This window comes from Gobius niger, assembly GCF_951799975.1.
Source record: "Gobius niger genome assembly, chromosome: 5".
NCBI lineage: Eukaryota > Metazoa > Chordata > Actinopteri > Gobiiformes > Gobiidae > Gobius > Gobius niger.
This window is the reverse complement of record NC_136856.1, coordinates 25,368,509-25,381,674: the sequence shown is the minus strand read 5'-3', so window position 1 is coordinate 25,381,674 and position 13,166 is coordinate 25,368,509. Positions and strand designations below refer to the sequence as shown.

Below are 13,166 nucleotides of genomic sequence, written 5' to 3'. Positions count from 1 at the left end.
TACTTCACTCGATTTCTACATGTGTAAATTGGGCCGTGTGTTTTGTTTATTCTGAAAGCCTAATTATGCACTCTCCAGAACAGCAGATGGCGCTGTGCAGATGTACCGTCAAATGCCACTGACTCACAACAAGTAAGAAGGTTTGTCCCCGGAATTCGGCCGCAGTTTTCTTAATAATAATAATAATGATAATGCATTTGTTTTATATAGCGCTTTTCTGGACACTCAAAGACGCTTTACATTGCACTATTCATTCACTCCATACTCGGTGGTGGTAAGCTACTATTATAGCCACAGCTGCCCTGGGGTAGACTGACGGAAGCGAGGCAACCAGTCCGCGCCATCGGCCCCTCCGACCACCACCACTCACTCACTCACGCATTACATTCGCTAGGCTTCCTGGTGTTACCACCACCTGGTGTTCTTTTTTTTTTTTTTTTTCCAAGTAGTAAGGTCATCATTCACAACACCAAGACAGATTTGTGCTTTCTACTTTGAATTCAAAAGTACTAAGTTACATAAGAAATAATTTGACTGAGCAACTTTTACTTTTATTGGAGTAATGAAATCAAGTACATTGACCACCTCTAGTTAGATTCTTCAGCCGTGAACAATGGGGATATAAGAATTTAATATTGCAGTATTGTTTTGCATAGTATGGCATTCTAACGGGGTGCTCCTCTGTATTCAATCCATGCGAATTATTGCCACATACAACTCTGTAATATATAATATTTTGTAAAATAATTGTGTAATAAATGTGTTGTACTACTACTTAAGCATTTGTTATAAATGACATAAACATAAAGGCGTCTGTAATGTTTGCATGTTGTTACATTATAACTTATGATAATAACACACAAACACACAGGAAGCTTCTTACTTAACACTCGTTTTAATTTCGTCAAACAGCCAAGGTATAATGCAGACTGCAACATCTCTCCACACGAGTTAATAACCCATAAACTGTCGAGATATGGAACACATTCATCCATCAAAGCTGCTGGTATCCAACCTTTAGTGTAGTCTTATGCATAATTAATCACTTTGTCCTCTTCAACAAGTGTCCAGTCTGTTGCATGGCTCGTGCTGCAGTGAACGTTACGCCATATGGAGTCCAGGCGGTGTGTGCGCGCGCGTACCGTTTTTTTTTTTTTTTTTTTTTTTATGAAGGGCACACACACACTGCAGGCTGTTCCATCCCTCACGTGCACCCATGGAAAATGAGTTAATTACAGTCATGGTGAGATTTCCGCGCGCGCACTTCCGACCACAGCCAGTCAGCGCGCGCGAGCCCCAGTGACCATCTGTCGCTACATTCACGAGAGCTCTCTGTATCAGCCCCGTGTTCGGCTGTGGCACGTAGATTAGTGCGCAGCTACAACAACAACAATAACAACTCTCTTCCTTTTTGCGCCCACGTTAACTGCGCTCGTAGGCGTCCGTTGTGCTGTGCGCCTCTTTTCTCAGGCATGTGTGACCCGGGATGGCACCGGGGGTCACGCGGCTATTGATTTTTCCATTTGAATGGGATAAATTGACTTTGTATTGAACTTCCTTTTCTCATGGATCCGGATGTGGAGCATCCGCGACACCAATCAAACCAGACAGTCAGGAACGGAGGGGAGGAGGGGCGCGCTGGTGGTGGTGGTGGTGTGTGTGTGTGTGTATGTGTGAGGGGGGGGGGGGTCTGTCCCCTGGCTGCGGGCTGAACTGCTCTTAAGGTGGTCCGGATTACACCCGCTCTCTTTCCCTGTCTACTCTAGTTGATTTACTTGAAGTAGATCATAGCATTGCATTCGCACAGTGTATTACATTCACAGCATAGTGTTAGAATGCCATCACTTTTCACATAAGCACTTGTGTCACTCTTTGCAAAGCACAGACAGTATAACTATGTCCTCCATGTCATTTTAATATAGCCAAAAATAAACCATCAGCCCACTTTCTTACAAATTTGGAGAACTTTGCATTATTATTATTGGCTATTGTTTATTTTTATTTGGTTATTATGAGGCCTATTGTTATCATTATACGTTTTATACATAGATCTCATCATGCAGCAAACACTACATTTGCCCCGGATTTTTAGAATAATAACACTATTGGACAACTGAAGTACATTGCTTGACCTATCTGAATGTTATTTCTCACAACAAGAATTCTACAACATCATTATGCCTAGGATGTAGCCCAACTAAGCCAAATATTAAGTGGAACGGTTCAATGGCTGTGCGTAAAACCAAGTCTTAAAGCATCTTGTCAGAGGACGTCCTGTTCTAGCCTATTTTAAACCGCCCTATTCATTAAAGTGGGCACTCACAGGATAAACACTAGACTTGTATTGCGTCACGAGGTCTTTTTTTTTTTACACTCCACATTCATGAGGCACGTAGCGGAAGCCCCTCGTGCGCAGCGTGGGGGGGGCGTCGAAACTCCCGGTCCACCTTAACGGCTGCACACTTCCCTTCTCGGCCGGCCTTCTACATCTGCCCAATGAATCAGGAGCGGATGCGATGTATCCTTTTTCAGTGCGGTGAATGGCCAATGGGAGTTGGCTTGTGGAGCAAACACTGAGCTGTGCGCTTCCATTCATTCAGTGCTGAAGTGGCTCGCAGAGAAGGACGGAGCGCACGAGAACGAGACGAGAGAAGAGCCGCGACGCATCCGGCCACAGTATAGCGCACACGGGACGGACGGCTGTTGGATATATCTACTGTTTATCTACAACGTGGAGCCGGACTGTGTGAGATTTGTGAAAGGGGCTGCTGAAGTTTTAACTTGGATATATTCCCAGCTCTGTCCCGGGACAGATGCGCGCGTGAGCAACTTCACAAGTGTCCCAGCAAAGGAATACTACAAGAATACGGTTGCACTGGATTTACAGACTGTGAATGTTATGCGTGTTGAGATGAACAGCCGCTGCCCGTCTGTGGAGTTTTGTGGACTGTTTATTTGATGGATTCCACTCTATGGATGGTAGCATATAGGTACGTATCCGCTGCACTGTTTACCCTGGCTTCACCCGCTTTATACGCCGTGCATAGTGGAGTAGTACGACGCACTTTGTGCGTTAACTTGTTTACTTTCACCGCTCAGCACGTTTTAAGGGTTTAGTTGGTGATAAACTATAGACTTCCAGGGGCTGAGCTCCTCGATAGTTAGAGGTTTGATAGGCTCCACGGCTTTAGTGCGTGCGTCTTTCTGTGGCTTTTCAGTAACAAACACCCCTCCCCCACACCGCTTGTTTTCATTCATAAGTTTTTGCCGTCTGTTTGGATGCGTCCTCTTATATCTGCTGATCTTCGCCGGGTGGCTTTCCGGAGCTCAAATGTTTCGAAAACTGGCGTCTTCTCTGTGGGTCATGCGATATGCGATGGCGACTGTCTCGAATGCGTAAGCGCTTTGCAAAGTTTGCGTATTTTGGATAATGTAAAATAATGATTATATATTTCATAATTAATAAGGAGACACTTGCCTATAGTATTGATTGTTCATAGGTTATAGATTAGGCGATTTAAGAAGTCTTAAATAAACGGTGTTCTCCTGGGGTCTGTGCTTAACGCCACAGCGTCCCGAGACCGAGAGCTACTCGCTCATATACGTTTTAATACAGTTTATCGAACTACACAAACTAAATAAAGTTTAACGTGACAATGTTTAGGCGTAGGGTTTGTTTTTCTGCTTGAGTCTGAATCTGGTCGGAACACGCTCTGACCTTAGTTCTTCTGCTCCACTTTTGTCCCGTTTCCCTGAAAGCCTTTTGGGGCAGTAATAGAATACTAAGTGAGGCAGCTCATTTAGTTCCTTTGGATCGTGTCCTCATTTCGTCGCCGCGGTGCATTTAAATGTTAACTAGTCATACAAATGGAAATGAGCAGGGGAAGTATTTGTAGGGACTTGTGAAGTTTAGATGTGTGCGTATTGGGAGGAAGGTACAAGAAGTCTTGTTAATCGTCAACGTTTTTTTTCCCGGAGTAGGCTCGCTTAAAGGGATCAAAAGTGACATGTTGTCACGTTGAGAACGTGAGGCTCTGGAGCTGGCTAAAATATTGGCTGCTCCTGATATAAAGCGGGTGCAACAGTCACTTCTCTCTAAATATGCAGATTTGAAATTCTCCTCTGTAGCAAATGTTAGGTCCGTCAGCTGTGCTGTGTTTAGTCTCTCTCTGACCTGACCCTCTGCCTTTGTTTCGGGCTCTTTGCCCCCTCTGCAGGTTTTCCGATGCATGCCAAGTCCACGGTGAATGTCGGAAGTGGTGATACCCCCAGATGGAGCTCCAAAGTCAACATGGCCCGGGTGGTTCATTAGTGGTGATCCAGCAGCCTTCTCTCGAGGGCCGTCAGAGGTCGAATTACGAGCGAGAGTTTCAGCATGCTGCCATTCTTTCCCTGGACCAAATCAAGGCCATCCGCTCCAGCAACGAGTACACAGAGGCGCCCTCGGAGGTTCGGAGGCCCCCTGCTCCCCGCACGGTCCCACGGCCTCTGGACAAGGAGAGGACTCACGAGGTCATCCTCGTCAACAACAACTATGAGCACCGGCACCCCATAGGGGGCATGGTCCTGGTGTCTGGAAGCCAGTATGGGCCCCGGGTCCCTGGCCTCAGTCGTTCTACCAGCACAGGGAGTGCCGCTAGCTCAGGGAGCACTGGCAGCGCATCCTCGGAGCAGGGACTTTTGGCCTGTTCTCCCCCCAGTCGGCCTCCCATGACCTTACCCCATCGAGTGGAGCGGCCTGTCCGGACTCAGCCCAAACCTAAAGCTCTCTCACAAGGACCCCACTTCCACCAGCCTCCACAAGAGGCTCCACTAAAGCCCCCAGCTAAGGGCAAGTCAGACTTTTGTGTTCCTGTGGCAGCCGGACACCAGTTTATCTGTGAGCGCTGTGGGAAGTGTAAGTGCAGTGAGTGCACGACCCCTCGGACTCTGCCCTCGTGTTTGGCCTGTAATGGACAGTGTCTGTGCTCTGCGGAGAGTGCACTGGAGCATGGCACCTGCATGTGTCTGGTCAAGGGCCTGTTCTACCACTGCTCCAACGATGATGAGGGGGACTCTTGTGCGGACCACCCCTGCTCTCTGTCCCACTCCCACTGCTGCTCGCGCTTCCTGTGCATGGGATTAATGTCGGTACTCTTTCCCTGTCTACTATGCTATCCTCCAGTAAAGGGCTGTCTGAAGGCCTGCCAGAGCTGCTACGACCGGGTGCAGCGGCCTGGCTGTCGCTGCAAGAACTCTAACACTGTCTACTGCAAACTGGACAGCTGGCCACACAGCCAGGGGAAACCCTCCTGATGGGCCTGTGTGACTATGGATAAAATGACAGTAATAATAGTCACAAATTAATGTTTATCAAACATTTAAGCACCTCCCACGGCCTTCTCTCCGCTCTGTGGAACCTATGGAGCTATAGCAAAGGAGTAACAAAAACCACTCAATTCTTTTGAATTTTTTTTTTTTCTGGATCAGGACCATGTTTTTACAGACCAGTGTTTGCCTCAACTGTTCCTATGTCTGTCCTCAGTTCCTCATTAACACTATTTTTATACATCAAGCATTTTTCTTCCGTTTTAGGCGGGCAGCCTCCCCTGGGCCCTGGTGCCCAGCTAGAGCTGCCTCTCACCAAATCTGTGAAGGACGATCTTTTATAGGGCAATTATGTAGCTGTTACCTGGTATCCATAGCACACAGGTATATTGAATTAATGTTGCTGCCACGTTTATACTGTGGTTCCATGTTTCATTTATGAAAGCACATCCATCTCATAGTATTTTCCTCCACCTGGATATGTTTCTCCACCCATCTGGACTCTTCACTCTGTGGCATTCTCCCATGGTTTTGTTTTTTTTATTTGTGTACAACTGTATGCTCAAAATCCATAAGAGGAATTCTGGCTATTTTTTTTTTTTTTTAAGAGAAAATGTCTGTTTAAACATTTTTTTGTTGTAAAAAAAATATTTATTATGTGAAGCTCTATTATTTTATGATATTTATTGCAAGAGACAGTCTTAAATTTACTCATGTCTGAATATAACAATATCAAATACTTACTGAAAATTAAAGGGTGGCACAAAAGAAAACTATGTTAACTTTAATGCAGAAAATATATTAATTAATGAAAACATAGCCATGTGTTTGTCGTGATTTGGGTACATGTTGGATCTTCCTCCTTTCAGAAGCTATGCATGAGGGTTTGCTTGGGTGAAATTTCAAGCCATGAGCAGAAACGGCTTGTAGTGCTGAAATGCGACTGTTTAGATTCTTTGAGAGCTGTTTTTTTTTTTTGTGTGTTGCTGCTGCTGCCATTCTTCTCGCTAACCTTGAAAGCTAAACAATACAGGTCATTGCCACGATTAGCCCCAAAGCTGCTCACATCAACAGAGCCTCTACATTTCCACGCTCACAGGAAGTAACTCTAGTCCTTAACCCCCCCCCCCCCCCTCCTCTCCACTTTAGCTGACTGCCAGCGAGTCACCGCAAAACTATGCACTGTAGTTTATTCCCTGGGCTTTAAATGCGGCTCGCGAGATCGGGATGTTCCCCAACTCCCAAATGGTCTCCATATTGCACGGCGTATGAAGAAAAAGCAGCGAGCGCAGCCATTACGGGTTAAGCTAGGGCCACCTGTTCAAAGATAATAAAACATGTGGGCTATCAATGCTATAGGAGCTTTTTTTTTTTTTTTTTTTTACAGCCACCCCCTCCGGACCTGCAATGACCCACACCCTTCCATTTGGTCGCCTCTTTTTTTTTTTTTTTTTTTTCACTGAATTTATCACTTAGGACATCCGCTGACCCCCTCCCCTTTCCTATCCCACCACCGGCGCAATAGGGGGCCCCTACGGTGACGGCATGCCTTTGAAAGTTGGGTCGGTCGGCCGCCGCAAATGCCAACAGTCGGGGTGTAGGGACCGCAAACGGTGACCAGGAAACTCGCTGTAGGGACAAAAGGAAAGGAACTTAGCGCGGCTTAAGGGCCTCGGAAAAGCAGCAGCGTTAGCATGAAAACAAAACAACAACCGTGTGGCTTTAATCAGGGACATGTGACAGCGCCGCTGCAGCCCCGAGGTGATGTCCCGCAACAACAACAAAAAAAGACTCTTTGATTTCTCGGGGTTTGCCACACAGGAACGTGGAATCCCGTTAGTCATAGAGAAGCCATGGAGGTTGTTAAAAAAAAAAAAGGAAAAAAAACTTTAAATTTGGTTTACTTGAAGGGAAAAGTGTGGAACTTTCCGGGAACCATTGTTATTAATGACACAGATGTCCTCAATGTAAACTGCAGTTGCTCACGAAGTTGCTGTGCTAGTTTTTTTTTTTTTTTTTTTATTAGCACATGTCTTTGAGGTATTCTGGGAGGCTGTGGTTCAAGCTAATGCTAGGTTCTGAGTTGATGCTAGCTTGTGCCCCTGATGCTGATGTTGCCAGTAGAGCAGAATGATGGTTTGGAAGGCTGCTTAGGAAATAATGACATCTGTATATGTTTGCATTTTGTATTCTCTATTTTTAGTCCCTGTTTTATGTTTCCCTAATTTAGGTCAATTGGAGATTGCTAGCCAACGCATAAAACAGTGCGTTGTTGGCTAATGTTTCACTTGCATGTGCTCGGTATTGCTAATGATACTCAGCATGTGTTTGAAAGAGAAAATGAGTTCATGTTTTATTGAGCTGTTATCCGTGAGTTAGAATTTGTTCCCCCCTTTCATGGTTTCTAAATAACAACAGTCACATACGTAAAAAAAAAAAAAAAAGAAGTGTGAGCGTAAAAGCCACAAAAATGAATTCAATATTTATGTTTCTGATGAAAAAGGGGCACAAAACACAAACTACAGATATTTTAGGTCGACGTAAAGCTTCATTGCAATATTACTCCCCACAGGACGTAAAACGTGTAGGACGACAGATGCAAATTAGCATAGTGCTAAATCTGGTGCAGCCATCTTTTAAATGTAATTGAACATTGTCCTGATTAATTAAACTAAACTTAACATAGTGAATGATATAACTGCTACTATAAGTACCGTTTCCTCAGTACATGTAACTGAGTACTACACTGTAAAATGTAATATTGTTTCAACTCAAAAAACTAATTCCAAGGAATGCCAAGTGAGTTTAGGTTGAACCAATAACAAGCTTGTTGTTATTGGGTCAACATAACATTTCTTGGCAGCCCTTGGAATTGTTTTTTGAGTTGAAACAATTTTACATTTTCACAGTGTACCCGCCTTTGCTGCGAAGAATAGGCTTGAGTCACTTTTTTCCAATTCTATTGTTCTAATAGTGAGTAGAAACGTCAGAATCCTTAATGTAGTTCATAGTCTATACTTACAGTGTGTCTCCAGCTGCGGTTCAGTGTCCACGAGTGCTACATGGATCTTGTCGAGTGGAGTCTTGATGCAGTCAAGTGCAGACCACTGCGTACTTGCTTTACAGTTAGCTCAGGTTTAGATCGTTCTCGAAGCAACAGAACCAACGTAGACATCAGAAATACTCGACACTACTCTTGGTGGTACACAGAAGCTAGCGCAGCGCTAACCTTGTCTCCACTGTGACCGCTGCAGCCGCCTTATTCCAGATTGTCAGCAGTTTGCGTGTAATGAACCGTCGCTCCAAATGGTCCCGCTGTGTATAGGCCACCATTTTTACATACTGAGATATGTTCTTACCTTAGCTTTGACGAGTTCTTTAGGACCTGTCTGATCTTCACCCGTGCCTTCAGTCACGTAAACACAGCGCAGACGGCGTTAGCATTTAGCCTCTCCCTCTCTCCTCTATAGCTCCAAAACTGGTCAAGATAGAAGCTACCAAGCTCTTCCACGTTTTCCCTATTTAAATATGGTTACGTGAAGTGTTACACTACAAAGTATAATTACACAAAATTAAACAATTTGGATTTGGATTTTCTAAGCGGATAAAAGGGGGAACTATATTGTAAGGCGTAATAATACCAGGAGTAATTTGGCATCCGCACAGTAAAGTGAAGATTACTGCGCAGTAAAGTGAAGATTACTGCGCGGATTTCGAACTACTACTGGTATTATTACGCCTTACAATATAGTTCCCCCTTTTATCCACTTAGAAAATCCACATTGTTTAATTTTGTGTAATTATACTTTGTAGTGGAACACTTCACGTAACCATATTTAAATAGGGAAAACGTGGAAGAGCTTGGTAGCTTCTATCTTGACCTGTTTTGGAGTTATAGAGGAGAGGGGGAGAGGCTAAATGCTAACGCCGTCTGTGCTGTGTTTACGTGATAGAAGGCACGGGTGAAGATCAGACAGGTCCTAAAGAACTCGTCAAAGCTCAGGTAAGAACATATCTCAGTATGTAAAAACGGTGGCCTATTCCTTTAATGTGCTTTTCACTCCTCCCTTTTTATTTTGTAGAAATGTACCTTTCTTTGGCCTCTATAGCAATTTGTGGATTAGCGATTTGTCAATTTCCCGTTAGCTTTCAGTGCTGCAATTCGAGCCCACATTTTGCTCCTGGATGATGGGAAACAATAGGAGGCCTCTTTTTCTTTTGGTTTCACTGTAGTTTCTCTCTGTACAGTCGGACAGGGGAGGGCGGAGGAAGGTAGAGATCTAAACACAGAAAGATGGAAAGATCACGTTTACCTGTTATTTTCCAAGCTGCGCCGAACAAGATAAAGATATTCTTCTCCCACCATTTGCACAGGTTTGCACAAGTCTAATTGCAGTCGCATTGATCGCACGATTCGAGCTGTCGCGATCGTCGCAAAAGCCGCAGTCACATACACCTCCTCCAGTGTTGGGGGTGCAAATGCATTTAAATGGTTTGTATGGATGTACAAACAACAAAATGAGAAACTCAGGTTGGACACTGGTGATTAAGATCTGTGGTTGCGTGTAGCTAACGTAAAAACAAAACACGAAAAAGAATGGGGAAAGCGAAGGAAAAGGAAATCTTTGACTGCACTTTTGCTCGGTGCCTTTATTACTATTTTTAGTTTATATCACATGACAAAAGTAACTCAAAGTAGTGCAACTCAGCTATATTTTTAAACAGTAATATGTAATTCAACCATATTACATTCTCAAAGCTGTATATAGAATGTACTACAGTTTAAGTACGTAACTTGCCCAACAATGACCTCCTCCACCTCAAGAAATATTTGCTTTCCTCCACTGTGTCTAAACTGTGTGTAAACCTCGTCTAAACCAGAACTCGCCTAACTCAAACGCATTAATGAAGCAGAATAAAATGATATAGAATTAAAATGAGTAAGTAGCACAGTTAGAGAACCACTGCAGCAAAATTAGTTTCAGCAAACAAGTTCTGAAAGGCATGAGATTCGTGTTGTAGTTTAGTGGTTTATATTTCAGTCTTCTCTCAAATGCCAAGGCTCCTGGACGTGTTTGACAACAGGAAAACCCAAAAAAAACCTTCCCCAACCTTCCCGTTTTGCCCCCGTAAAGTCAGTTTGGTCAAGTTCGTAAAGCCTCAAGACCCTCATTGGTGTCTTTGACTTTCCAGCCTCCCACGTGAAGCCCTGGGTGTATAGCTGCGTCACTTTTTGTACTCACCGAGGGACCCCCGCTGAAACTTGAGTCAGTATTGAGTAATAGCTCGGTGTAATCGCTCACCTCCTCCTCCCTTTTCTCCCTTTATTGCACTTGTTTCTGAGTAAATTTAGCCTCTCCACACGCCCACGTAATGCTATTTGGGGTTGTCAAACTTGGATGGTCCCTTTGCAAGAGGTCCCCCCCCCCCCCCCCCCCTTCCTTCCACAGTGTTAGCGTATACATTTGCTATACATGTAGAGCACAATGAGAAAGCAATCTAAACTGGTGTGTTCATGTTTGAATGGTCAAAAGAACATGCACAGAAAGGAGGCAAACCTTTCATATTTTCGGGGATTTTCCATCTTATAAAAATCATCCGTGTGTTACACCAATTTGCTAAGTCTAAAATTGCTATTTAATTGCCAGCCAATAGTAATGACCCATTTTACACATATTTTAAACCTCCACCTACCTATAATCATGCTGTATTTTCAATAATTCCTGGGTATAATTGCTACCTTCCATTTTTGCACTTGTTTCGGGGTAAATTTAGCCACTCCACACGCCCACGTAATGCTATTTGGAGTTGTCTCGGTTTGGCAGGTCTCTTACACCGACTTAAGTATTTCTTTTTCCTGACTACCATGTTAGTCAGCGGTGGAACCTCTAGCCCACACGTCCACATATGAAGGGGGCCGGTCCAGTGCAACAAAGTCATGGCCTTAAAGCAGTACGAGCAGGAGTGAGTTTTGAAAGTTTTAGCTTTTATGGCTCATTAAATATGTAATTAGTCCTCATTTCGGATGCAGCCTAAGGTCACAGTGCGGACATTTCAGATTTCAATACGTGGTGCTTTTGTCAGATGGGGAACAAAACTGTTGTAAGACTCAAAATGTTTTTTTTTTTTCTTTTGTTTTTTTGCAATTGAGAACTTTATTGATACGTTTTTAGCCGCCTAGCTAACATATCGCCGTGCAGGCAGCAAACGGAGGCGCTCCTCTTTTGTTCATATGCAAAATACAGATGCACCACAGACTTTTTTATGTGTATGTAGCACAACAAAGAGCAGGACACTCGCCGTTCACAGCAGCCATGCAGCACTGTTTGTAAAAGGCTTGACTGAATATGCTACTTATACGTGAATGAAACAAAACACAAGTTATTATGAGAGAACAACATGTTTATATGGTCAAAACAAAAAAAAACAAAAAAACAAGCAAGATATTGGCCTTCTAATGCACCATAAAAAGACATCTTCCTTCAGTCAGTTCATGAGCCTACGCTAACTCCTACTCTCTCTCCCACTCCTTCCTGCCCTGCACCTCCTCATCTGGTTTCCATTATTTCCGCTCATGGCATATAAATAGAAATTAGCAATCAGGGAAATGTGGGGGTGGTGGATTTTGGAGAGCAAAGCCGAGTTTTTTGGGGCCTCTCGGAGATGACTAAAAGTTTGTGGAACTTATCTTCACTGATAAATTCAAGAAGAACTGTGGAAGACCTCAGATTTATAGAGGGATAATCTGAAGTGGATGGGAATTGGCTGGATTTGATTGAGTAGAATGGCTATCAAGAAGCAAGTTGTCCTCAGGACCATCTAGTGCTACACAAAAAAGAGGCTAGTAATCTAACCCAGGGATTCCCAAAGTGGGGGTTGGGACCCATGGAGAGGTCATAAGGCACTGGGCTGAGTGTCGCGAAAATTAATTACATCAAATAGCAGTATAAACCAAGTAAAGATGATCAAACCAGATCTTTACATGTTTTGACCCTCAATTAGTGCCCCCTAACCCTTTATAGGTTTATTGTTGTATTACTTTTCTCAGAGGTTGTGACCTGAACATTTGGGAAATTCCCAGTCTAACCTGCTGAAGAAAAACATGGATCTCTAAGTCTGGTTTAGACGCCATTACAATGTGTTTAATGTTATAAAGCTGATATTAATTTCAGTATTAACTCTAGATTTCTAACCTGGTTCTTAGGTTTTAAAGAGAGAAAGACTCGAGGCGACAGCAAACGCTTTCTATTTCCATGGGCCAAAGATGATGATTTTAATCTAGTTTGATTTTGTTGGACAAAGTTGCTATGTATCCACACACTGATCTGCTCAATGCCGTGACAATGAATCCACGGTCCCATGTTACCCTGCTGTCTGCAAAGTTATGGTAAGGCACATTAATGCGGTGTATACCTAATTGAAACACGTAAACATAAGAGGTCCCAGGATTGACCCCTGGGGAACGCCACGGCCATTCAGACGGATAAACATTTACTGATTTTACAACAAAATGCACTCAGTCCTCAAGAAAGGGCTTAAATCAATGAATTGTCGCAGCCCTATTAACGAAGTTCAATAAGTTAGATTTGCTTTGTCCCCACACTAAAGAAACGGCACTTCAAAACAGATAGAGTTTGTAATTTAGTTGTAAAACATTGCACTCCAGTCAGTTGTCTAGAGTTCCTCAAAATGATGTCTGTGAGACATTCATAGAAGTGCCGTATATGTGGAGTATAAACATGTGGGTGAATACAGAGAGCAGACCTGGCTTTGGTCTGACCACTGTATAGACGGCATCTACGCCACAGAGGAATATGGAATCAACACGTGTAACTTTCAGACATCACAAACTTTTCAAC

General features: G+C 43.7%; 1 protein-coding gene across 1 annotated transcript; it reads left to right on the top strand.

Annotated features, from left to right (window-relative positions):
• Positions 1-2,488: 2,488 nt before the first annotated feature.
• On the top strand, positions 2,489-6,083 carry spry1 (sprouty homolog 1, antagonist of FGF signaling). Its single transcript, XM_079556139.1, has 2 exons — positions 2,489-2,990; positions 4,218-6,083. Exon 2 carries the CDS (start codon positions 4,273-4,275, stop codon positions 5,293-5,295), a length of 1,023 nt encoding a protein of 340 aa, XP_079412265.1. The 5' UTR covers positions 2,489-2,990; positions 4,218-4,272; the 3' UTR covers positions 5,296-6,083.
• The last annotated feature ends 7,083 nt before the right edge of the window (positions 6,084-13,166 follow it).